The following is a 27,439-nucleotide window of genomic DNA, read 5'->3' on the forward strand; positions in this document are numbered from 1 at the left end:
CCTCAGATGCATATTTCGATGTGCAAATACAGTATGTGATAAATTGACCAATGCTGTTAAAAGCTCATCAAATCTCTACAGAGCATTTGCAATATTAAACAATTCAAAATGTCAGCCACACAAAGACAAGTTCAAAATAAAAGCATTTATTATAAAAATTACAGAAATATAAATGTTGATGCATATTTCTCCTGATTATGCAGAAATGGCACGTTTGAGATTTCAATGACTGATGAAATGAAGAATCTGTGCCTACTTTATGAACTTTGACCCTTTTGTTTTCACTCAATCCGTTCACCAAAAAAAAAATATACACATAAATTATACACGCATGCTGGAACTGATAGAATTAAAAACCACGGTTACTGATAGTGAGGCAAAACCATCAGTGATTTCCAGATCTGTACTGTTTGGTGTGCAAGCAGGCAGCATAGTTTTACATTTTACAGAAATAAAAGCAAAGGAATGCACAATGCCTCACATAGGCCAATACAAACACAGGCGTACCTGTGAACTCCTATAACGGCTTTCCAATGTCAGCAAAAAACATCTGGGTCCTGTGAGGGATCAGATTCACCCCAATATTAATATCAATTAAAAAATAAGTCTTTCCATCTAGATATTATCACAATGTCCCTTTTGTTCCAAAGGAATTTCCAAAAAACAAAAAAGAGGAAAATGTTTGAGTATTCATACATGTTTGCTTCTTGGTTTAATTCCATGATTTAAAATACTTAGAAATTGCTCATGAGCCTGACACACACACACACACACACACACACACACACACACACACAAAACTGAGTAAAAGTGTTTAGATGCAGCATATGAAATCACCAGTATAAAAATAATACAACCTAGTATCTGAAATATTGAAACAATACAATTAACTTTCAATATTCAAGTTTATCCATAATCCGTTTTTCAGCCTCAGGCCAGCTAAAGAACATGTTTTAGTTACCAGTCCTCAATGCAATTACATTTGAGGTGTGGAAACATCAGCCCAATATATGTATAAGCAGAAGTTTGGGGTGTTTGAGAATCTTAAAAAAAAAGCAGAGATAAATAAATGAAACGAAATATTTATTACTGACCTAACCTGTTCCCACATGTCAGTGGTCAGCTGTGGCAGGCTGGAGAAATGATGGCCGCTCGAGTGCTTGTAGTGCTGTCAAACTGAGGTAATGTGACATGATATGTTACGTCAGTTCATGATATGTAGTGGTTTTTGTGTTTGTTAAAAGACACCCTTTATAAGTCCCCAACCAACCTAAAACGAGCAACAGATTTCCCTGACCAATGAATTGACCATTAAAAAAAAAAAAGTCCAGTAAAATACACCACTGTCCCCAACTTTCCTACACAGAGAACTTTTCCAAAAAATTGAGTTTGAAGCTCACACACTCCTTCCTCTCTGTAAGCAGTATCATTTGTGTCCCCCTTCTTTCAATCACATGATTAAATTTGTCCTGAAAAAAAAAAAAAAAGAAATTTCCGTCCAATTAAATAAACCATCATCCAGTCATTCCGAGGTGAGGTAGGTGTCCAAAGAGGTCGATCATTTATCACGAGCTTAAATTCAAATAACAATAATAATACAAATAATAATAATAAGCAGTAGCCAATAAGATGGCTGTAAATGAAGCCAGTCCTGCAAGGTAGCTGGAGGCTATCTGAGTCCCACTCTTGAGGTCATCCACTCCAGGCCCTGGCACAGACTGAAAGAAAAACATAGAATATTAGACAAATGTTGCATATCTAGATACTTCTAAATGCACAAACCCACCAGTCATGAAGAGGAACAATGGGTAGTTTCAGGAAATAGGGGGAAGTGGGAGTAAAAGTAAAAACACGCTCCTTCATTAAAGGTTCTCGTGTCTGGACGGTTCTTTGTACTGTGCTAGCGGAGTCAACATGGTGTGAAGTCATGCACCAAAATTGTGGCTGCCACAAAATTGGAAGTACATAAATTTTTACAAACTGTCTACATCTAATGCAGCATTACAGTTTCTCTTCACTAAACGTAGGAAGCCTGACCTGCACCCAGATGACAATACCCATATCATAGTGTGTATGAGTGTGTGAGCCTCACCCTTCTCCAGTAAGAGCACAGCAGGACTGAATGTGCCATGGATGGTCTTTGATGGAGCTGAGGGTCAGGTATTTGGAGATCTCTGCTGCAGACATACAGCCCTTCATATCCTGCTTATTGGCAAAAATCAACACTGCTGCTTTACGCAAATCCTGAAAAAGTGTGTGAGTGAGAGCAAGCATTATTATATTATATTCACACAATATGCAAAAGTAGCTACCTAACACCAGTAAACACTAGGAATTATGGAAATAGCAGCCTGAATGATGGAGCACACTTCAACACCAGTATAACCTACTCAAGTCATTTGGGATTCAACAGAATAGTTTAGTCTCTGATTTGTTTTATGCAAAAAAAAGAAGATTCAGAATAAACTCTTATCTATACACAAGCATATTAAGAGAGTTAGTCCATGGGTTTACCTCATGTGCCAGCATTCTGTACAGCTCCTCTTTAGAGATAGCAAGCCTTTCTCTGTCTGTACTGTCCACTACGAGGATGATGAACTGTGGACAAGACACATAGAAAAGCTCACAATTTTACCACCCTCACGTTACAGTTAGCACACTTGCACCTTGCTTGCTACGGTATCATGTGTACATGAGGACGTGTGTGTGTGTGCACTGGTTTGGAACATCATTCAGTAGCTGCCTCCAGCATCTTGACCTCTCACACACAAACTGTTATAGTTGAATAGCTGTCCTTTCACGCAGGTCTCTTTGTCAGATGGTCAACTTTGACCTCTGTGTCTCTCATACAGACACAGAGACACAGACAGACAGACACAGACAGCCAGAAACACACAGCCAGCCAGCCAGCCAGCCAGCAACACACACAGACAGACAGCCAGCAACACACAGACAGCCAGCCAGCCAGCAACACACACAGACAGCCAGCCAGCAACACACAGACAGCCAGCCAGCCAGCCAGCCAGCCAGCCAACAACACACACAGACAGCCAGCCAGCCAGCCAGCCAACAACACACACAGACAGCCAGCCAGCCAGCCAGCCAACAACACACACAGACAGCCAGCCAGCCAGCCAGCCAACAACACACACAGACAGCCAGCCAGCCAGCCAGCCAACAACACACACAGACAGCCAGCCAGCCAGCCAGCCAGCCAACAACACACACAGACAGCCAGCCAGCCAGCCAGCCAGCCAACAACACACACAGACAGCCAGCCAGCCAGCCAGCCAGCCAACAACACACACAGACAGCCAGCCAGCCAGCCAGCAACACACACAGCCAGCCAGCTAGCCAGCAACACACACAGACAGACAGCCAGCCAGCAACACACACAGACAGACAGACACACAGACAGCCAGCCAGCCAGCAACACACACAGACAGCCAGCCAGCCAGCCAGCCAGCCAGCAACACACACAGACAGCCAGCCAGCCAGCCAGCCAGCAACACACACAGACAGCCAGCCAGCCAGCCAGCAACACACACAGACAAGCCAGCCAGCAACACACACAGACAGACAGAAACACACACAGACAGACAGCCAGCCAGAAACACAGACAGCCAGCCAGAAACACAGACAGCCAGTCAGAAACACACACACACAGACAGACAGCCAGCCAGAAACACACACACAGACAGACAGCCAGCCAGAAACACACACACAGACAGACAGCCAGCCAGAAACACACACACAGACAGACAGCCAGCCAGAAACACACACACAGACAGACAGCCAGCAACACACACACAGACAGACAGCCAGAAACACACACACAGACAGCCAGCCAGCCAGAAACACAGCCAGCCAGCCAGAAACACAGCCAGCCAGACAGAAACACAGACAGACAGACCCCCAACCCCAGAACTGTGAGGCAAATGTTCAAGCCACTGTGACCCCCTTTGTTTTTCAGGAAGTACTGAAATAACAAGATCAATAGAAACAAAAAAAGCTGCCATAGAGGTCAAGTGTGTACAGTCTAGAAACATGGACTGTAATCAGTAATGGAGAGTAATTCTGAAAGGGTACCTCAGTATTAGAGTAGTAAGTGTTCCAAGAAGACCGGAGACTCTCCTGGCCACCGATGTCCCACATGAGAAAGTGTGTGTTCTTCACGACGATTTCTTCAACGTTACTGCCGATGGTCGGAGACGTGTGGACGACCTCTTTCATCAGGCTGCATGAGAAAAACGCGAGTACTGCTTCAACACCATCTTCTAGTGAATCGCCACTTTAAAATAAAGCAATTGCTACTTACAACTGGTAAAGAATGGTCGTCTTTCCAGCATTGTCGAGACCCACAATGATCACCTTGTGTTCTGCCAATCAGAAAGGAAATATGTAAAGAATCTGTATTAACCCCATGTGCACTTTTTTAGTGAGAGCTGCCAATTAATGGCTGTAGATGACACAACCGTGTGGAAAACCTATAGCAAAGTTTAAATCTCAACTGAGCAACAAAATGCCTGAGCAACTACCAACATGAGGGGGTGTCACACATAAACCCTCCTCCCCACAACAGTGCCACCTCGCTCCACTATGGTTAGGGTTAGGGTTAACCCTAACCCTAACACTAAAAATCAAGCATTTTTTTTTTTTTACACACACTAGTACACTGACTGTATAAGATCTGGAGTAAAGCTGAAATAAAGAGCTTCATTGCTGCCTAGAGAATAAAACTTTGTGGCACTGAGTCATTTCCTTCAATTCAGAATCAATCTACATCCTTTCTGAATCTGTGGCTTTAATGAAGGTATTATTCACTGTCAGCTTTTACATAACCTAATAAGCACGCTAGACACATACACGTACATAAAACCCACACACATGCATGCAGAGACGCAGACACACACGTGCATTATTCAAACAAAACATAACAGTTCACAGACAGCCCATGATCAAAGTTGGCATTCCAGTGAAAAAAGTGTGTGTACATGTGTGTGTGTTAAAAGCACAGAGCAGAAGTAGTCTGGCTTTTTTGCCCTATGTGTTTAGATGTGGACTGAGAGAAGGAAATGAGGGGACACAGCATGCTGGGTTTAGACAGCTGCACAATACCATACAGGAAGCTTTAGCAGTATTACTTCCTCCAGACTGGCTGACCTACACTGGGACTTTGATTCCATGAACTGCTCAGGCGAATTAAACCAAAACTACCACAAATTGCCCTTTGGAGATGTGTTCGAGGAAAAATTAGAAGGAGAACAGAATGTACTTGCAGGGCTTGCACACTTTGTTTGTTGCGTTTCACAGAACCAGAGTATTTATATAGCTTATGAAAATAACTAAATGTCATGTCACGGAACATCCACTAATCAGCTTGTGAAAGTTTCAGACTTAGGGCTGTCAAACTAATCACGCTGCCCTGCTGGGATCAGTGGCGTCGGCCTCACATGCCTGCTCAGTGTAATGGACTAAAAACACCGGTATAAACATCTTATCCTTAGAGAGAAAAGCGATAAAGTCAGAGCATTCTACATCAGACTGGGCTTGTTGCCATGACCCTTATCTCCTTATCTAAACCCAGAGATGAAAAACCATTTATAATTGGAGGCAGCATGTATTTCACCAATGGAGTCTTTTTGATAACAGGTACTAACTTGTCCCACACATATTCAACACTTGCTTTACATTTAATAATATTCAGTTATTTTCATTTCATTGGCAGCCCGCAGTGGTATAAAGAATAAGAAAAGAAAAACTCATTCCTTAACACTTTTTAATTTAATAATTAGGTCAGTAAACTCTTCATGTTCGTGAACGAAGATGATTTAGGTTTGGTCTGAGCAGTAACAACTTTTCAATGACATTTGAATGGAGTTAAGCAGCAGCTCGACGTTCTGTTGAAATGTTTGTCTGCTCGTCCTGACAGGATCGCCGGCTGTGCATGCATCCATGAATAACGTCATGGGAAGACAATATGGAAGGAAAATGCCTTCCTCATGTGCGTTTTGTTCACCGGGTCACCCAAGACACAAGGCCTTCTGTCACATCCTGAGTCAGAAAAAGGCCCAGCGTCTGTTCTGAGACACAAAAGCACTGTGGGGGGTGGAACACGCTGACCTTTTCACCCGCCACATTTTCATAGAAAAGAACTTGACACCCAACACCCCAAAATACTGTATGCAACAGGATTAAAGGAACAAAGTTAAATGGATTTGCAGCAAACAAGACTCAAACCTGAAATCAGTCCATAGTACTGTTTTTTCCTAAATTACTTTAGCATTTTCATGTCTGTCCGTTACCAACTACACTTGTACCTGAATTAAGTGTGTTCAGTGAGATCTCCTCAAAACATTCACAACACTTTCCTTCAGCTCTCAAAAATATGAATAAATGAAAAAAGAAAAAAATCATGAATGCATTCATGGTCTGTGGCAAACTTGCAATTTTTTTTTTCAGTCAGGCTCTGATTTATTATGCCCAAATTTGTACAAGTTCCCCATGTTTTAGTTGCACTGATGTTTGCATTGTGTTGGAGTGCTATGGGGAATTTTGCTCTTTGTTGCATTCCTCCATGCTCGTTTTATGTATTTGTTACAACACAACACTCCAAGCCCCACAGCTCCAAGATCAGTAAATCAGCTGGACAGTGGCTTTAGCAACATAAAATAATTCATCTATTTTTAATGAAAGCTGGAGACAGGTTGACAGCAACTGTCGCTGTCTGTAAAAAGCTAGTTGTACATTATTATTACTACGGCAACCAATAGGATGTGGTTAATGTGTTGGACTATTGACCAGAAGGTCATGAGTTTGAATCCCACGTCCACCAAGCTGCCACTACTGGGCCCCTGAGCAAGGGCCTTAACCCTCAATTGCTCAGTTATATAAATTAAAATAAATTGTAAGTCACTCTGGACAAGGCTGTCTGATGAATGCCAGAAATGTACATGTAAGAACACTAACTGATGACTGCGAAGTACAACAACTGGCAACTTGCAGAGATAAAAATCTGATAACATCTCTGCAGGTGCAAACGTAGTGACGTAAATCGTGTGGCTTTTGTGGCATTAACAAAATACCTTTGTACAGACATTTTTATATTGTCATACGATAAGTCTTGCCCAATCATACAGTCCAGATTCATACTACAGAATCCTCTATTTCTGTAAACACAGTACTTTCTACCTTTTAGCTACTCTGCTGCCAACCTTAACAAAACACACATTTTCATCATTATCTATCCAGACTTTCTATTGGCTTATAACATGATGCCTACAAACAGGACATGGAATGTTACAGAAACATACAATGAGGAACCATTAAAAGGATGTGATATTTTAGCCTGGATTATCATATGATAACAACTTTAATGTTTGAAACATTAACGTTTATTGTTTACAAACAATTTAATGTTTACCAATTTTAATGTTGACAAACAATTTAATGTTTACCAATTTTAATGTATACAAACAATTTAATGTTTACCAATTTTAATGTTGACAAACAATTTAATGTTTACCAATTTTAATGTTGACAAACAATTTAATGTTGACCAATTTTAATGTTTACAAACAACAAATACTGTCTAACAATTTTAATGTTTACAAACTTGAAATGTCGCTTGTAATAGAGTCGTTGTAACGTTTGTGTATAAATCCACCAAAGCCATGTTTGTTACCTGTAAAGTGAATGTGTTCTGTTACTGAGTTGATGTTCACCTCCTTTTTGTTAGTTTAAACGCAGAACAAACATCAGTTATAACTTATACGGTTGTTTTTTGCACAATGCAGCAGCGATGTGTTTGTATAAAACGATCATTAACTGCCTATCAACCGTTTTTCCAACGGTCACTTAACCGCCATGTAGCCGTTAGCTAATCTGTTCGTCTTTACGTATAAAGAAGTACAAATACGTGTCGGAACTTCGAATAAACAGCTGTTTCTCGACCGATAGGAAACACTGACATTGTTTGTTTTTTTTTAGCCATTTTCGGCTCGTGTACACTTGAATTTGAGAAAGTAGACGTTCTGTAAGTTCGCGTTAGCTCGATGAAGCTAACCGTGGAACTGCGGCTGATGCTGCATACTGTAGCGCGCGCGCACACACATACACACACGCGCGCGCGCACGCGCACACAGCTGGACTGGTACCGTTAGCACCATAAGTTAATGATGAGCTTCAACACAAGATCATAAAACATCACAACAACCTGATTACTTACCTTGGTTACAGAAAAAGCTCCACAGTTTGGCCACAATCAGGCCCATGTTTATTGTTGTTGAGCTCTGGAGTGAACTAGCGGCCTGCAGCGCTTTGTTGCTATGTAGGCAACGGCCTCCACATCTCTATCTCTCTCTCTCTCTCTCTCTCTCTCTCTCTCTCTCTCTCTCACACACACACACACACACACACACACACACACACACACACACACACACACACACACACACACACACAGCACTGCTGACCGATCTGTAATCCGCTACAGTCACATCACAGACTCCTGTGTGTGTGGAAAAACAAACTCCTCTGAGGGAAAGAACAAAAGTTTGCACACAAATCTAATCCGACGTAGTTAAGCGGGCAGTACACAGCAGTATGTTTAGATCTCTGACGAGCACCGAGCTATACACACACTAACACTAAAACGCCTTTTAGTCTCCACGCGAATATAATCCACATAGCACATAGATTGGTTAGATGTATCCGCCTCCTGCGCTACGATTGGTTAGATGCATCCGCCTGTTACGATTGGTTAAATGTATCCGCCGCTACGATTGGTTAAAAGTGAACGCTCGTGACAAAACCTTTTCTCAGTGGACCGAAAGAGTCAGATTATTTAGCTAACCTCACCAGTCAAAATCGACTCCCAAACGACACATTTCTGTTTTCTTTCTTATGAGACAAGTTTGTAAGAATTTGACCCGTGATTATTTTTCTTTGCCTGAACATAGTTTAGATTTTACCATATATCAATATAATCAACTTACAAGATACCAATTCTTTGCACTATATTTAAGTCAATTTAAACAATTAAAAATCGTACAATTGCCACTTTGTTCACACTAACAAACGGCTCACATGTTAAAAGACGACTTAATGAAAATATATAAATTTTTAACACACAGCAAAGTAACAACAGCGCTTAACTTTATTTGAAAGGGAACACAAGACGAGTCGGCTCTTAACATTAACCTAAATGATCCCTCTCTACGAGCCAACTCTTTTTAGTCTTTTAGAACGACACATCACTATGCGATACGTCAACAGGTCCGCCATATTGAAAGGGTCAGCCTTCCTGCATTTAACCTGGTCGGAATGAATATAATATTCATTCGTAGATATCTAAGCACTGCATAATATGACAGTTATAAACAACAGGGGAACAAAATGAGTCAAAGCAGCTGTCCTCTGTTCCAGGCAGGTCGGAAATGTCGACTAAACTACATTTCCCGACAAGCCGGGTTTGCACTATGATCCTTCGTGACGTTTACGGATATAACGTGTAACAGGTGGGCGTTATCAAGTGTGGGAAGTAAACATGTCTTTTCTTCTCGCGCACTGAAAGAAGCAAGACTCTGAGTGAGTTTGTAGTTTAAACAGTAGTTTAAAGTAGTTTGTCTTTATAATTAACTTCTGAAGTGTGTGTGTGTGTGTGTGTGTGTGTGTGTGTGTGTGTGTGTGTGTGTGTGTGTGTGTTTTTGCTGGCACGTGCTTCATTCATTCATTCATTCATTCATTCATTCATTCATTCATTCATTCATTCATTCATAACATTCAGATCTAGATCAGATTCAGATTGGACACAGAAGCAGTCAAATGCAGTGCTGCTATTAAATAATCTTAAAAATGCACCTTTAAGGCAGTATCGACTCATCACTCTAGTGAAAAACTAATAATCTATAATTATTTACACTTGACAGCTGTAACTTTTCTCCTCTCATGTTGTCTTACAGTATCCATGATGTCTGTGATAAACAAGAGCGTTTTCCCACAGATAGCCTTCAGGCCTGAAGTGCTGGAATATCTCCATAATGTTTACACCAACAAAGAGGTAGGATTCTAGTTCTGAATAATCAAATCTGCCACTAAGTTGAACAGAGCAGTATATATTCTCCAGTTATTAAAGTTTCAGCCTCTTTCTTCAGTGGATCATCTCACACACATACTTTTGTGACTTACCCAAAGTCTACAGCCGCTGTAATCATGTACATAAGACTACCATGTATACTCATATTTATAATTATCTGATGTTATATAAGAGTAATGTGTTTGTTAAGAAACAGCAATGATTATATTTGGTATTGTGCACAGGATAGTGGGTTTCTTTTTGATTCTGGTTTCTCTCAAGTTCCTCAAATGTCCTTTAGAGGTTTTGCCTTTCTACAGTCAATACAGCTTACTCAATGAGGGCTCGATGAAACCACACTCGATTGTAAGACAATATCATATCTAATGTGAATTCACTGCAGTTGCAATATGTAACAGATATGATTAGAACACACAGGACTTTAGCACTACAGAAACTTTTTTTAAATACAACAATGAATGCATTAGAAAAACTAGACACTGTTTCACATTGTACTTTGTTGTTGGCTTCTTCATCCACTGTGTAAGAAACTCAGATGTAAAAACGTCTTGAATTAATTATGCCAATCAAATAAGCCGACATGATGGTGCTTAGCTGTTTTTTTTACTATCTGTAAGTGGACAGGTGTGTTTTTAGAAATAAATTTGTATTTTACTGATTGCGACACTGCGATAAGGAAATCTTTGTGGTATTGAAAACATGCCTTTGACCTATATTGTTCAATACAATATACAATGTTCTAACAATACAAAAAAAAATTATATATTCACTCATGTGAATATATAAATAAATATTATTACAATAAATATTAATACAGAGAGACAGACAAATGTACAAATCCATGCATATATACGTTACACTTTATATCAAATCATGCAGCTCTGTTATTTGATGTGACGTGTAATGTGTGTGCTTTGCACATTTGGATGTAATTCTTGACATATCCACATTGTGTCGCCAATTCCCACGTTTTTCAAGCTTAACAAACAAATGTCAAAGCTTGCTTAAATACAAGCTTAATTTCCGGCTAAATGTTTTATTATAAACCAGTTTCTGCATGGGAGATTGTGTGCTCACATTTCAGACCCATTGTGTGTGTATTAATGGTTCCCAAACGATCAGTAGAATGTGAATGCTTCTGCCATGATGAATTGGAGAAACTTCCAATTGAAGAAAAGTGGGCCAAGCTTGTAGTGGAAAACTTTTTTCCCAGTACACTGGTGTTCCATTTTGTCAGTGGGATGGAAATCAACTTATGGGATACTTTCAAGCAGTATAAACAAATTAATTATTTTAATCACGTTATAAGGTAACACTTTCAAGTTATAGATGCTAATGAACAAGATTGAGTAATAAAGAATAATGAAGATGAAAATTTTTGTGTCTCTCTTTTTTCCTTCAGATTGTGTCTGAACTCGGGAAGGAGGAAGCCGAGCGAGTGTTTGATTCACTGCTGTCCTGTCTGTCCCACCCGCCATCACTCACCTGCCTGAGAGCCAGCACACACACACACTCACTACAGGACATTCAACAAAGGCTGGCGCAGCACGTGGCTCAAGTGTGTGTCAATAACTGTACACTCACTGAGCACTTTATTGGGAACACTTCCACACCTACTCACTCATGCAGTTATCTATTCAGCCCGCCATATTGCAGCAGCTTCAGTTGATGTTCTCGTCAAAAATAAGACCGGAGAAAAATCGTTATCTCTGCTCTTTTTCAGAATCTGCCGATCTGATTCACACACACAACAGTCTTTTGAGGTTATACACAGAATGGTGCAGAAAAGCATCAAGTAATTGTCAGTTCTGTGGGTTGAAACACATTATTGATAAGATAGGTCAGAAGAAAGCCAGGAAGGATTTAATAATTCATATAATCACTCTTTGCAAACATGTTGAGCAGTAAAGCAACACAGCATGCACCAAACACCGAACCTTGAGGTGGCTAAGCAATAGCAGAAGACAAGAATCTGACACTATCATGGTCTCATACTCACTGACAATAGACGGTTGAAGACTGGAAGAAGACCAGGTGTTTTTTTTTTTCTCTAATGTCATGAGATTAGCAGTTTCTGAAATACTTAAACCTACTATGTGAACATTATCTGAAGCTGCTGGCCTGTATCTGTATGATTCTATGCATTCACTCGATTGGCTTATATATGAATAATGGCATGAAGGAGCAGGCGTTCCCAAAAAAAGTGCTCGGTGAATATATAATCAGACATGCAATCATTAATTTAGAAATCTAATATATTTTAGAAGTTCTGTGTAGCCTTCTATGTGTGTTGTAAGCAAGAACAAAAACCTGCATACTTGTCAGGCAGTGACAGTTCTGTGCTGAGAGCCGTGTGGGTGTGGGAGAAGAGCCAGCAGCAATATGTGCAGTGAAGTGTGATGTACCCCTCCAAAAAAAAATCACAAGTTCTGATCTGACTGTTCTCATTACACTTGCATGGCCACATTTTGATTGCATATTCAGTACAGGATCTCGCATATAAACAGCAGACCGGTCTCCAGTTTTCACTTTTATACTGGAGCCAAAGATGATAATGACTTAGAGTGTTTATCACTTCTTTCAATAAAAAATGCTCATGTTACTACATTATTAGTGATTATAGATAAAGACATTTAATCTATTTGGTATTAGAGTTGCTGTGTGATACAATGCCAGACAGTATCGTGCAAACAGGCACAACAGTTGAATCTGATGGGCAAAAAGACTGCAGCTCTTTTACTGAAGCTGACAGGTACAGAGGACACGACTCTTTTACTGAACCTGACAGGCACAGAGGACGCGACTCTTTTACTGAACCTGACAGGCACAGAGGACGCGACTCTTTTACTGAACCTGACAGGCACAGAGGACGCGACTCTTTTACTGAACCTGACAGGCACAGAGGACGCGACTCTTTTACTGACCCTGACAGGCACAGAGAACACGACTGCTTTACTGAACCTGACAGGCACAGAGGACATGACTGCTTTACTGAACCTGACAGGCACAGAGAACACAACTGCTTTACTGAACCTGACAGGCACAGAGAACACGACTGCTTTACTGACCCTGACAGGCACAGAGAACACGACTGCTTTACTGAACCTGACAGGCACAGAGAACACGACTGCTTTACTGAACCTGACAGGCACAGAGAACACGACTGCTTTACTGAACCTGACAGGCACAGAGAACACGACTGCTTTACTGAACCTGACAGGCACAGAGAACACGACTGCTTTACTGAACCTGACAGGCACAGAGAACACGACTGCTTTACTGAATCTGACAGGCACAGAGGACGCAACTCTTTTACTGACGCTGACAGGAACAGAGGACGCGACTCTTTTACTGAACCTGCCATACACAGAGGACGCGACTCTTTTACTGAGCCTGACAGGCACAGAGGACGCGACTCTTTTACTGAGCCTGACAGGCACAGAGGACGCGACTCTTTTACTGAACCTGACAGGCACAGAGGACGCGACTCTTTTACTGACCCTGACAGGCACAGAGAACACGACTGCTTTACTGACCCTGACAGGCACAGAGAACACGACTGCTTTACTGACCCTGACAGGCACAGAGAACACGACTGCTTTACTGACCCTGACAGGCACAGAGAACACGACTGCTTTACTGACCCTGACAGGCACAGAGAACACGACTGCTTTACTGAACCTGACAGGCACAGAGAACACGACTGCTTTACTGACCCTGACAGGCACAGAGAACACGACTGCTTTACTGAACCTGACAGGCACAGAGAACACGACTGCTTTACTGACCCTGACAGGCACAGAGAACACGACTGCTTTACTGACCCTGACAGGCACAGAGAACACGACTGCTTTACTGAACCTGACAGGCACAGAGAACACGACTGGTTTACTGACCCTGACAGGCACAGAGAACACGACTGCTTTACTGACCCTGACAGGCACAGAGAACACGACTGCTTTACTGACCCTGACAGGCACAGAGAACACGACTGCTTTACTGAACCTGACAGGCACAGAGAACACGACTGCTTTACTGACCCTGACAGGCACAGAGAACACGACTGCTTTACTGACCCTGACAGGCACAGAGAACACGACTGCTTTACTGAACCTGACAGGCACAGAGAACACGACTGCTTTACTGACCCTGACAGGCACAGAGAACACGACTGCTTTACTGAACCTGACAGGCACAGAGAACACGACTGCTTTACTGAACCTGACAGGCACAGAGAACACGACTGCTTTACTGAATCTGACAGGCACAGAGGACGCAACTCTTTTACTGACGCTGACAGGAACAGAGAACACGACTGCTTTACTGAACCTGACCGGTACAGAGGACGCGACTCTTTTACTGAACCTGACAGGCACAGAGGACGCGACTCTTTTACTGACCCTGACAGGCACAGAGAACACGACTGCTTTACTGACCCTGACAGGCACAGAGAACACGACTGCTTTACTGAACCTGACCGGTACAGAGGACGCGACTCTTTTACTGAACCTGCCATACACAGAGGACGCGACTCTCTTACTGAACCTGACAGGTAGAGAGGACGTGACTCTTTTACTGATCCTGACAGGCACAGAGAACACGATTGCTTTACTGAACCTGACAGGCACAGAGGACGTGACTCTTTTACTGAACCTGACAGGCACAGAAGACGCGACTCTTTTACTGAACCTGACAGGTACAGAGGACGCGACTCTTTTACTGAACCTGACAGGCACAGAGGACACGACTCTTTTACTGAACCTGACAGGCACAGAGAACACGACTGCTTTACTGAACCTGACAGGCACAGAGAACACGACTGCTTTACTGAACCTGACAGGCACAGAGAACACGACTGCTTTACTGAACCTGACAGGCACAGAGAACACGACTGCTTTACTGAACCTGACAGGTACAGAGAACACATATCTCTACAAGAGTCCACTGATACAGTTACTACCATTATCATTTAGTTTGACATTGTTGACAACTAGCAACTCAAATAGCAGAGAGCTACAGATCGTCTTTAAGAAGCAATCTGTAACTGTATGTAGGTCTTTTCTGAATCGAAATGATTTTTTTGAGAAATACTGGTGAGACATTTGTATAATTCTTGAGAGTTTTCTGCTGTGTAAGCTTGAGCATTATCTTCAATCTCATATTTTGACAGAATATCACTACAGACACTTTGATTTCTGATGGTTTCTTCCTGTTTCTCAGCAACAAGTGAGTGGGTCTAATGGTGACAGAGTTTCCACTCCCATCCTTCCTCACCCACAACTTCCAGATGTGCTGCTACTGCCGGTTAGAGGGCCAAGGTACATAATCAGCTTATACTCATTTCTTTGGAGAAGGAGATTTATATATATACTTTTGTTTAGTTGTAATGATGGATACATTAGGTGGAAGAGATCCATGCCAGGAAGCAACCATTTATATTATCACCATTAAAGGGATAAAGTTTCTGATGTTTATTAATTGAATAATTACAAATAGACAGTTTTTCAATTGGATTTAACTATTTATGTATTCATGATTCGTACAAGGTGCTTAAAGTGTTTGACTTTTTGAAGTCCTTTTGTAAGTACTGGAAATTAAGTTCCTTGAAAATAGACATTTTTATACAGTGGCGCTTAAAAAAGGTCAATTATAAACAGTCAATAAATACAAAATTGCTAAATAGTTTAATAGTGCTTGTTTTTGATAGAACAATAATTTTTTTTCTGTGCTGTAGCTCCTATTGGTTTACTCATTTTGATAGAAACAGCTTTTATAACTTGAAAATGAAGACCACGCCATGGCTGGAAAAGTCAGCAGATAAACATTGGTTTCCTGAGAAGAACTTTTTTTTATTATTATTATTATTTTAAAAAAAAGAAGTATGGAATGTGTTTGACATTTCCTGTATAGTTCTTGAAAACTTCTAGCCAAGATGGTCACTAGGATGAAAAATACTTACTAGTACATTTTGATAAATATTATTTTTACTTTTGGACAAGTAAACATTAAGAAAATGTGAAATGTATTTTTGTATATTTGACACGTATGACCAAAGTGGATGAAATGTGTTTTCTTTTCTTCTGGTTTCAATCTGATCTGTGTGTGTGTGTGTGTGTGTGTGTGTGTGTGTGTGTGTGTGTGTGTGTGTGTGTGTGTGTGTGTACTGTATATGTGCATGTGTGTATATGTGCATGTATGTGTGTGAGAAGTTAATCAATCAATCAAATTTTATTTATAGAGCACCTTATAACACCTAAAAGGAGCACAAGGTGCTTTCCAGTAAAACAACAATAAAAAATAAAATCAATAAGAACACAAACTTAACTTCAACTGCTATTTTATGTTCATTAATATTGCAGAGTAAATCTAACAGTGATGCTCTTTCCTCTCTGTCTGTGTGGGTCTGTGTTTGTGGTTCTGTGTCTCTGTGTGAGTGTATCTGTGTGTGCGTTTGTTTGTGTGGTGTGGTGGTGGGGTCTCTCGTGTGTGTGTGTGTGAGAGAGAGTGAGAGAGAGAGAGAGAGAGAGCTGCTTTCCTGTAGCATGTGTTTTACTGAAGTGCAGCTCTGTGCTGTGTTCAGGGACGTCAGTATTTTAAATGCCGAGGTGATCGTCGGTGCACAGTGTGGCAGTGCAGTACTGAGAGGAGCTCACGTCTTTGCTCCAGGTCTCCTCAGTGCACCTAAGTGTAAGAACCTACACACAATGATCGCCTCTTCACTATAGTCTACAATACAGTGTATTCAAAGCATAATAGATAAAATACACCATTAACATCACAGATGTGTGTGTGTGTGTGTGTGTGTGTGTGTTTCTGCTTGTCTCAGTTATGAAGGCAGGTGACCCGGTGTCTGTGTTCTCAGACGTGGAGGGCAGGTGCACACAAGGAGCTAAGGAGTTCCAGGGGAAGAAGATCTTCCTGGGGAATGGTGTGTGTGTGATGAAGCGTTCAGATATTTTCTGTCCAGAAGGTCCAGTGAGGTAAACCGCAATTCTTAAATGATTACGAAGAAAGTAAAACCAAATTGTTGACATTTTAAAATATGAGATTTGTGTGATTCCTTATTCAGGAAGCTTTTGTTGCTGTTTTTTTTTTTTTTTTTTTTTTTTTTTTTTTTTTTTTTTTAATATTTTTAATCTCTTGTTGTCCATTCTTCTCTCTCGCTTTCTCTCTTTGGCGTTGTTAGAGGTGTTGCCGTCAGGATGGTGGACGCTCTTTACCAAAGCCCATCGTTTGATGGCGTGCTGCCAGGTGAAGTGTTCCTGCAGGTAGGGCTTCATGTTCAAAAGGACAATATTAACATGGAATAATAATCTGTCACATATTAATAATCATTCTGTGTGTGTATGTAGAACCTACCATCAGTTGTTGTGGGGCATGTTTTAGGGCCTCGTCCTGGTGAGCGCATTTTGGACATGTGTGCAGCTCCTGGAGGAAAGACTACACACATAGCTGCTCTCATGGCTAATCAGGTGAGTGTGATTGTGTCTTGGGATCAGAGCATCTCTCAAACAGTGAAGTGGTCCCGGTATGCAGTGGTTAAAAAGCTACTAATAGTGTTCCAAGGAAGGACAATTGGTGAAGCAGCCACACTGTCAGAGGCACTCAAGGTTTACTGATGTGCATGGGAAGTGAAGTCTGAACCCTGTCCACCAATTAAGCACCTACAATGGGCAGGTGATGATGAGATCTGGATAATGGATCAGAGGAAGAAGGTGGCTTTTGGTTGATAAATCATGTTTTCCTTTCTAGCTTGTGGACAAGCGATGGTCCCAGGATGCACTATGGGAATAAGGCAAACTGGCAGAGTCGGTGTGATGCTCTAGGAAGTGTTCTGCTGGGAATCTTTGGGTCATGGTGACACCTAATTGAAACGGACCATGGCAATGGCAGTGGACTATTCAGCATTATAATGCATCATAATACACACACTGATAGTCAGTTCAGCCGTAGGGTTTTTTCGAACGTAAACACAACAGATGACTTCGAACCATTTGCCAGTACAGTGCGCTGAGAAACAAAGCGGTTCCGGCTGCTACTGATGATGAAGGTGACTGCTGTTACAGCTTTTTTTTTTGTTTACTTTCGTTCATTGTCTTAGATCTCAGCTTGTCATCCAGTGTCAGATCCATTTACACAAGTCAGTTGTGTACTGGATGCACAACAACTTGCAGCAGTTTGAGGTGCAGGTGGTGTCTGTAATGTTTACACTGTTAAAATGGTTTTGAACTCACAAACATATGTGCAATTTGTTTGTTTGTTTCTTTGTACGCGAGTAATGTTTTTAATCGTGCGGTTTGCACAGTGCGTAAGTGGATGAAAGCACTTGTTAGTCAGTTTATTCTTAAAGTGTCAGGCAACAGAAATGTCATGTCTGATGTATTACACGTTCAGATAAATGCTGTTACTAATAAGATTTTTTTTAACGAAATAAGACAAAATTAGCCAGAAGTGGTTTATAATATATACAAGTTCATCAGTATGTACTGACTTCACACTTACTTTTGACATGTTTGTTTTATTTACTTGACTCTGATTTCTCCTGTGACAGGGAGTCGTAGTGGCTCTGGACAAGATCAAATCCAAAGTGGAGAAGATCAGCGAGAACGCTCGCACACTGCGGCTGCACTGCATTCAAGCGCACTGTTACAACAGCATACAGGCCGTCAGCTCTCAACTTAACCCCAGCGGCAGTCAAGGTACTGATCAGATCACCTTCATTTACTCGACTCATTTACTCAAAAAAAAAAAAACCCACCTCAGGCAAATTCAGTTCTGTTTAATACATCGAGGGGGAAAAAATTATTTGATTGACAAGATCCTCCAGAATGTCTTGTTTTTTAATGAGCTATTGCTGATTCTAAATTGTGATGTACATTATTTTGTGCGTGTCAGCAGACGCACCACCATTCCCAGAAGAGAGTTTTGATCGGATACTATTAGACGCTCCTTGCAGTGGGCTAGGACAGAGACCTAACATGGCGATCAACTACAGTCTCAAGGAAGTGTGCTCATACCAGCCTTTACAGAGAAAACTCCTCCGCACGGTAGGGGCAACCACAAACCTGGAACTTAATGGAATAATGGCTAATTCAATTTCTATCACAAGATTTATAGTACTGGTCAGAAAAAAGGAGCAAATAGTCATTTCATGTGCAGCAATACCAAGTGATTTAATAATAATAATTCTAATAATAATAATAATAATAATAATAATAGATTTTTTTTGTATAGCCCCTCCTTGAACCGCCACCTTATTGTGGTGGAGGGGTTTGCGTGCCTGAATGATCCTAGGAGCTATGTTGTCTGGGGCTTTCTGCCCCTGGTAGGGTCTCCCAAGGCAAACAGGTCCTAGGTGACAGGCCAGACAAAGAGCGGTTCAAAAACCCTTATGAAGAAAATTAAAACAAGGTCCGTGACGTCGCCCGGTATGGCACAACCAGGGCCCCACCCTGGAGCCAGGCCCGGGGTTGGGGCTCGCATGCGAGCGCCCGGTGGCCGGGTCTTACCCCATGGGGCCGGCCGGGCTCAGCCCGGAGGAGTGACGTGGGGCCAATCTCCTGTGGGCCCACCACCTGCAGGAGAAACCGTAAGGGGCTGGTGCAATGTGGATTGGGTGGCAGTCGAAGGCGGGAGCCTCGGCGACCCAATCTCCGGACACGGAATCTGACTCTAGGGACATGGAATGTCACCTCGCTGGGGGGAAGGAGCCTGAGCTGGTGCGGGAGGTTGAGAGATACCGACTAGAGATAGTTGGGCTCGCCTCCACGCACAGCTTGGGCTCTGGAACCCAACGAGAGAGAGGCTGGACTCTCTACTACTCTGGAGTTGCCCGCGGTGAGAGGCGGTGGGCTGGTGTGGGCTTGCTCATAGCCCCCCGGCTCAGCAGCCATGTGTTGGAGTTCACCCCGGTGAACGAGAGGGTCGTTTCCCTGCGCCTTTGGGCCTGGGAGAGGTCTCTCACTGTTATTTGTGCTTATGGGCCAAATGGCAGTGTAGAGTACCCGACCTTCTTGGCATCTCTGGGAGGGGTGCTAGAAAGTGCCTCAACCGGGGACTCTGTCGTTCTACTGGGGGACTTCAATGCTCACGTGGGCAGCGACAGTGACACCTGGAGGGGCGTGATTGGGAGGAACGCCCCCCCCAACTGAACCCAAGTGGTGTTCTGTAATTGGACTTCTGTGCTAGTCACAGTTTGTCCATTACGAACACCATGTTCAAGCATAAGGGTGTCCATCAGTACACATGGCACCAGGACACCCTAGGTCGGAAGTCGATGATCGACTTTGTGGTTGTTTCATCTGACCTCCGGCCGTATGTCTTGGACACTCGGGTAAAGAGAGGGGCGGAGCTGTCAACTGATCACCACCTGGTGGTGAGTTGGGTCCGATGGCAGGGGAGGAAGTTTGACAGACTTGGCAGACCCAAACGTATTGTGAGGGTCCGCTGGGAACGTTTGGCAGAGTCTCCTGTCAGAGAGATCTTCAACTCTCACCTCCGGCAGAGCTTCAACCAGATCCCGAGGGAGGTTGGAGACATTGAGTCCGAGTGGACCATGTTCTCCACCTCCATTGTCGATGCAGCCGCATGGAGCTGTGGCCGCAAGGTCTCCGGTGCCTGTCGTGGTGGCAATCCCCGAACCCGGTGGTGGACCCCGGAAGTAAGGGATGCCGTCAAGCTGAAGAAGGAGTCCTATCGAGCCTGGTTGGCTCGGGGGACTCCGGAGGCAGCTGATAGTTACCGGAGGGCCAAGTGAGCTTCAGCCCGGGTGGTTGCAGAGGCAAAAACTCTGGTCTGGGAGGAGTTCGGTGAGGCCATGGAGAAGGACTATCGGTTGGCCTCGAAGAAATTCTGGCAAACCGTCCGGCGCCTCAGGAGGGGGAAGCAGTGCCGTGCTCACACTGTTTACAGTGGGAGTGGAATCTGCTGACTTTGACTGGTGACATCCTCGGACGGTGGAAGGAGTACTTCGAGGATCTCCTCAACCCCACCAACATGTCTTCCATTGAGGAAGCAGAGGCGGAGGGCTTGGTTGTGGACTCGTCGATCCCCCAAGCTGAGGTCACTGAGGTAGTTGAGAAGCTCCTCGGTGGCAAGGCACCGGGGGTGGATGAAATCCGCCCCGAGTACCTTAAGTCTCTGAATGTTGTGGGGCTGTCTTGGTTGACACACCTCTGCAACATCGCATGGCGGTTGGGGACAGTGCCTCTGGACTGGCAGACTGGGGTGGCGATCCCTCTGTTTAAGAAGTGGGACCGGAGGGTGTGTTCTAACTACAGGGGATCACACTCCTCAGCGTCCTCGGAAAAGTCTATGCCAGGGTACTGGAGAGGAGAATTCGGCCGATAGTCGAACCTTGGATTCAGGAGGAACAATGCGGGTTTCGTCCTGGTCGTGGAACACTGGACCATCTCTATACCCTCACCAGGTTGCTGGAGGGTTCATGGGAGTTTGCCCAACCAGTCCACATGTGTTTTGTGGATCTGGAGAAGGCATTTGACTGTGTCCCTCGTGGTGACCTGTGGGGGGTGCTCTGGGAGTATGGGGTTCGGGGCCCTCTGCTATGGGCTGTCCGGTCCCTATATGACCGGAGCAGGAGTTTGGTTCGCATTGTCGGCAGTAAGTCAGACTTGTTCCCGTTCCCGTGCATGTTGGACTCCGGCAGGGCTGCCCTTTGTCACCGGTCCTGTTCATTATTTATATGGACAGGATTTCTAGGTGCAGTCGGGGGCCGGAGGGAGTCCGGTTTGGGGACCACAGGATTTCGTCTCTGCTTTTTGCAGATGATGTTGTCCTGTTGGCTTCTTCAAATCAGGACCTTCAGCATGCACTGGGACGGTTTGCAGCCGAGTGTGAAGCGGCGGGGATGAGAATCAGCACCTCCATGTCCGAGGCCATGGTTCTCAGCCGGAAAAGGGTGGCTTGCCCCCTTCAGGTTGGTGGAGAGCTCCTGCCTCAAGTGGAGGAGTTTAAGTATCTTGGGGTCCTGTTCACGAGTGAGGGAAAGATGGAGCGGGAGATCAACAGGCGGATCGGTATATCTTCTGCAGTGATGCGGTCGATATACCTATCTGTTGTGGTGAAGAAAGAGCTGAGCCGCAAGGCGAAGCTCTCTATTTACCAGTCGATCTACGTTCCTACCCTAACGTATGGTCATGAGCTTTAGGTCATGACCGAAAGGACAAGATCCCGGATACAGGCGGCCGAAATGAGTTTCCCCCGCAGGGTGGCTGGGCGCACCCTTAGAGATAGGGTGAGGAGCTCAGTCACTCAGGGGGAGCTCAGAGTAGAGCCGCTGCTCCTCCACATTGAGAAGGGTCAGCTGAGGTGGCTCGGGCATCTGTTTCGGATGCCTCCTGGATGCCTCCCTGGGGAGGTGTTCCGGGCATGTCCAACCGGGAGGAGGCCCAGGGGAAGACCTAGGACACGCTGGAGGGACTATGTCTCTCGGCTGGCCTGGGAACGCCTCAGTATTCCCCCGGAAGAGCTGGAGGAAATGTCTGTGGAGAGGGAAGTCTGGGTGTCCCTGCTTAGACTGCTGCCCCCGCGACCCGGCCCCGGATAAGCAGTAGAAAATGGATGGATGGATGTTTTGTATAGCATCTTTCATCCATAAAATGCAGCTCAAAATACTTCATGTCAAAATGTTAAACAAAGTAAAAGTGTAAAAATAAGACATAATAATAATAATAATAATAATAATAATAATAATATATTATTATAAACAACAACAACAATCATTCATTCATTCATTTTCTACCGCTTATCCGAACTACTCCGGTCACGGGGAGCCTGTGCATATCTCAGGCGTGGTTAGATACACCCTGGCAGGATACACACTGGATGGAGTGCCAACCCATCGCTGGGCTCACACACTGCGGACAATTTTTCCAAAGATGCCAATCAACCTACCATGCATGTCTTTGGACCCGGGGAGGAAACCGGAGTACCCGGACGAAACCCAGAGGCACGGGGAGAACCTGCAAACTCCACACACACAAGGCGGAGGTGGGAATCGAACCCCCAACCCTGGAGGTGTGAGGCGAACGTGCTAACCACTAAGCCACCGTGCCCCCCCTCAACAAAAACAATAATAATAAATAATAATAATGATGATGATTATGCTGATAATAATATAAAATACAAAATTAAACATAATGACTAAATATATTAATTAAAAGCTAACATGAATAGATAGGTCTTTTAAATAATTTGATTAAAATATTATGTAGCAGTTGTCTAATTTCCAACACTGATAATATGTTCCAGGTTTTTGGGCCATAATGAATAAAAGCTGCTTTAGCATCTGATCTCTTAAGGTTACATTACAGTGTGTCAGAAACTCAGCATTTAGAAGACCTCAAACCATTTTAACATGTTTAATACGACGAGGTGTGATGTAACCGTCTCTCTCCTGGATCTTGTAAGCAATCTAGTTTCATTTGTCACAAATAATTACTTATTACCTTAGAATTAGCAACTATGGATATAGATTTAAAGTGTGGCACAGTATGTTCCAATGCTGTTAGCCCTGCCTATTAATAATCCTACTTCCTGTTGATTTCTTGAGCTATAACCTCAGGTTCTTGACAAGTAAACAAAGAGCACAGCTAGTAAACTGCTCATTCACACAGAAAATGTAAAAAAAAAAAAAAAAAAAAACCCTTATTTAATTTAATTTTTTTCCTGGGGACTTACATTCATTGACAGTAGATGGCGCAGTTTGCTTAGTCGTCTGTCCCGAGTCCATTCCAACCCTTTTCCTCACATAAATAATGTAATAAATGTAATAGCTGGAACATCGGGACATGTTCGAAGTCTAATCTGAGTGTACATCCAAACATGTTTAGTGATGAGCCATTAGTCTGCTCTGAAATGTAGTACTGTTACTCTGACTGTGTGTGTTACAGGCTGTGCAACTCTTAAAGAAGGGAGGTGTGTTGGTGTATAGTACCTGCACTGTAACACTTGCTGAGAATGAAGAGCAGGTGGCCTGGGCATTGAAAACATTTCCATGTTTAACTCTGGAGCCACAGGTAAGAGTACGAGCGACTCTGGTCTGCGCTTTATTTTATGAATCTGTCTTGGAGCGTATTGTATTGTTTGCTCTAAGTTGCACTCTATGCACTTTACTTTTTAGTCCATCTTGTTTTTAGCACTATGTAGCTCTGTATTGTCTTCTATGTAGCACCACGGTCCTGGAGAAACGTCGTTTCACTTCACTTTGTTCTCTGTCAGCTATATATGGTTGAAATGACAATAAAAGCTTCTTGACTTGACTCGACTCGACTCGAGCAATATGCAATTACGATAATGATTCAACCGAAGGAAACGCACAAAGGACGGAAATTTGTCACAGAAAATTTTTTTTCCTTCTTTTTTTTCAAATTTCAACCGATTAATGAAGCGTGTTCAAAAGAAAGAAAACGTCGACAACAAAAAAACAGGCAATTGCTTTTATTCTCCACTTCAGCACAAATTAGTCATCAGCGTTGTAATGTGTAGCACCGCTATGAAAAAAGAACAAGCACTTTCAATGGTCTTATTTATAGCCTTTTACTCCTTATTGGGGCTTTTGAAATCATCACATGAATTCAATGTAAATGGAACCCTATTCTGACAGTTCACACTTTACATTAAAAAACTCTGCATTCATTTTCTTATTTGTGTATTTGTAGTGTCAACAACCACGACTGGATAAACCAATCGGTTTGAATAACGGCTTGTCTCTTGCATGTCAATCCTCCTTGGCTGTTTTAAGCCTCCAGAAACACAGAGAGGAAAACAAAAAGACCAAAGATTAAGAGAATAAACAAAACTGCTGTTTACACAACACACAGGGTTTCTGTGACTGTACAGTGCCTGTGATATGAGGCCTTTGATTTCTGATTGAGAGTCTGGTGCTAAGTATGTGAACATTCTAGCACCATACTGTTTGGCACCGCTAAATTACAGGTGTGAAACGTTTCTGTACCTGGGGTTAAAAACAGGGAACAATTATAACCCAGTGTTATTAAGCGCAGTGTTAAAAAGGTCATCTAGACATTTCTAAGCAAATAACTGGATCTAACTGGATATTCATTCCTTGTTGTTGTAGCTATATCCCTGCTGCATAAACTATTGTCCAACTGTGTAATACTGTATGTCTGTTTAAAGCATTTGAAAGAGGCTATTTTCCTCAATATGACTTTATTACACACTTACTGGATACATTTACATCTAATACAACACTAATTTAAGGATTATAATAAAAGCTTATTACTAATAAATGTCATTTTTAAGCCTCACGGCAGGAGCAAGATTAGTAATAAGAATGACTAAGTATTTCTACAGTATATGTTATTTATGGATCGAGTAACTAAACTAAAGCTAACTAAAGCTAACTAAAGCTTTCCTTAGTTATTGTAAGTTGATGGACTGAGTCAGTTAGTCATTTCTCACAGGTACTGTGACTGACAGACTGATAGAGGACAGAGAGAGATAGAGACAGTGAGAAAGACGGAGAGAGAAAGACTGAAAGAGACGGAAAGAGAAAGACAAAGAGAGAGAGAGAAAGAGACGGAGACAGAGAGAGAGAGACGGAGACAGAGAGAGAAAGAGACAGAGACGGAGAGAGAAAGACAGAATGAGAAGGAGAGAGAAAGACAGAATGAGACGGAGAGAGAGAGAGAGAGAGAGAGAGACAGAGAGAGAAAGACAGAGACCGAGAAAGAGACCGAGAAAGAGACAGAAAGAGCGCATGCCTTCACTGACATACTTGGACAAACTCATAACTGATTCCGTTTAAAGTCATCAGATTTTTGCTCACCACAAGATAAAGTGAGAATCTTTTTTTTTATTCCCAGGAACCACACCTTGGATCCCAGGGCATGCCTGGATCTGAATTATCATGTGACCAGCGGAGGCTGCTGCAGAGGTTCCGCCCAGAGTTATCATGGCGTGGGGCTACTGACAGTCACGCCTCTGAGGATCTCCTTTTCAAAGCCAACACAGACACGATCGGGTTCTTCATAGCTAAATTCAGCAAGAGATAACGCACGTTCATTCTAACACGTGCTCATGAAGCATCTCAAGGAGGCAGATGAAAACAAGTGCAAGGGAAGGGAGGGCTGAACGGATGGCATGAATGGAGGGGAGAAGGAATAAAAGGGGTGGTGTCATGAGCAGCTCTGCTTCTGTTACCATGACAACAGTGACGCAATGGCTGCTATGGTGATTGTTGGGTTTTGCGTGACCATTGGACTGTGACCAGAAAGCAGCATGCAGCCAGAGGACACGATGGTATTGACAGTTATACACACACACACACACACACACACACACACACACAGAGCAAATGACCAGCAGCTGAATTTGTTAATCAACAGATGTGAACACTTTATTTGTTTTTAATAAAGTAAAGGAACAGCTTTTTTTTTTCTCAAAAGGGTGAAATTACATTATGAAGGTGGACACATGGTAACATTTAACATTTCATATTAAAACAGGGTTAGTGAACATATTTAATAAATGAACACCGTTAAATCTTCTGAAACATATTCATTTAAAATATGCTTCTTTTAAATGAGCACACGTGTCAATCTAACACTAGATTGTGATGATGTGGGCAGTCAATAAAGAAATAAGACCGATATGATGTCTAAAGAATCATACACTCTGAGCAAGGTTCACTTAGATCCATTACTCTATATGGTATAGATGATTCCTTATAACTCGTACTGTAGTCTAATTTCAGGATCTCTATTTAAGTAGATGAATCCCGATTTTGAAGAAAAGTGTGTTGTAAGGATTTGCACAGGACTTGTTATTTAATAATGCAATACTGTGTTAAAATCTGCCTGCAAGTGTGAGTGTGGGGGAGTCTGGAAGCATTTCTGTTCCCAAAATTAGTCTTCGGCACCGTCATTGCTGTTGTTATGACAGCTTAAAGCGACTTCCTTCCCACCTGGGACATTCATAGATTTTTCAGCCTCCTATTTATAGTGAGCAGTCAGAAACATTTCACATTATTTCAGAGAGACACATATGTTTCGGATAAATGTAGGCAGAAGGTAATAACCATGTACAGGCAATAAGTAACAAATCATGAACTAAAAATGTATAATGTAATTCACCCAGATGCAGATCTTAAAGCAAATGAAGAAGGGAAATCAGGGAGGAGAATCGGGTTGGTTATTTTAGGAGCACAGCTGAGATGGGGTTTGGAGCAATGGTTTGGGAGAGTGTGTGTGTGTGTGTGTGTGTGTGTGTGCGTGCAGTAAAGACAGGGGCTTCGATGTATCAGATATGTCATACTGTATATACAGTGGGGTGGAAAAGTGTTTGACCCTTCCTGATTTTTTT

General features: G+C 42.8%; 2 protein-coding genes across 4 annotated transcripts; one reads left to right on the top strand and one right to left on the bottom strand.

The window, feature by feature from the left end:
- Positions 1-130: 130 nt before the first annotated feature.
- arl8 (ADP-ribosylation factor-like 8) lies at positions 131-8,706 on the bottom strand. 2 transcript variants are annotated; one of them, XM_027169384.2, is made up of 6 exons: positions 8,228-8,706; positions 4,319-4,379; positions 4,090-4,237; positions 2,515-2,598; positions 2,093-2,244; positions 131-1,718 (listed from the first exon to the last, which is right to left on the bottom strand). In XM_027169384.2, exons 1-6 carry the CDS (start codon positions 8,271-8,273, stop codon positions 1,670-1,672), a joined length of 540 nt encoding a protein of 179 aa, XP_027025185.1. In that variant the 5' UTR covers positions 8,274-8,706; the 3' UTR covers positions 131-1,669. The 2 variants fall into 2 exon arrangements, with proteins under 2 accessions (XP_027025185.1, XP_027025187.1); XM_027169386.2 differs by lacking the exon at positions 8,228-8,706 and adding an exon at positions 7,685-8,156.
- A 731-nt stretch (positions 8,707-9,437) lies between these two features.
- Positions 9,438-26,725, top strand: nsun6 (NOP2/Sun RNA methyltransferase 6). 2 transcript variants are annotated; one of them, XM_027169382.2, is made up of 12 exons: positions 9,438-9,588; positions 9,963-10,060; positions 11,499-11,654; positions 15,317-15,414; positions 16,677-16,783; positions 16,923-17,076; positions 17,283-17,364; positions 17,449-17,568; positions 18,648-18,795; positions 18,992-19,143; positions 24,007-24,132; positions 25,942-26,725. In XM_027169382.2, the coding sequence occupies exons 2-12, from the start codon at positions 9,968-9,970 to the stop codon at positions 26,128-26,130; spliced, it is 1,425 nt and encodes a 474-aa protein (XP_027025183.1). In that variant the 5' UTR covers positions 9,438-9,588; positions 9,963-9,967; the 3' UTR covers positions 26,131-26,725. The 2 variants fall into 2 exon arrangements, with proteins under 2 accessions (XP_027025183.1, XP_027025184.1); XM_027169383.2 differs by having other exon boundaries at positions 18,995-19,143; positions 25,942-26,724.
- The last annotated feature ends 714 nt before the right edge of the window (positions 26,726-27,439 follow it).

Source organism: Tachysurus fulvidraco, chromosome 1 (assembly GCF_022655615.1).
Source record: "Tachysurus fulvidraco isolate hzauxx_2018 chromosome 1, HZAU_PFXX_2.0, whole genome shotgun sequence".
NCBI lineage: Eukaryota > Metazoa > Chordata > Actinopteri > Siluriformes > Bagridae > Tachysurus > Tachysurus fulvidraco.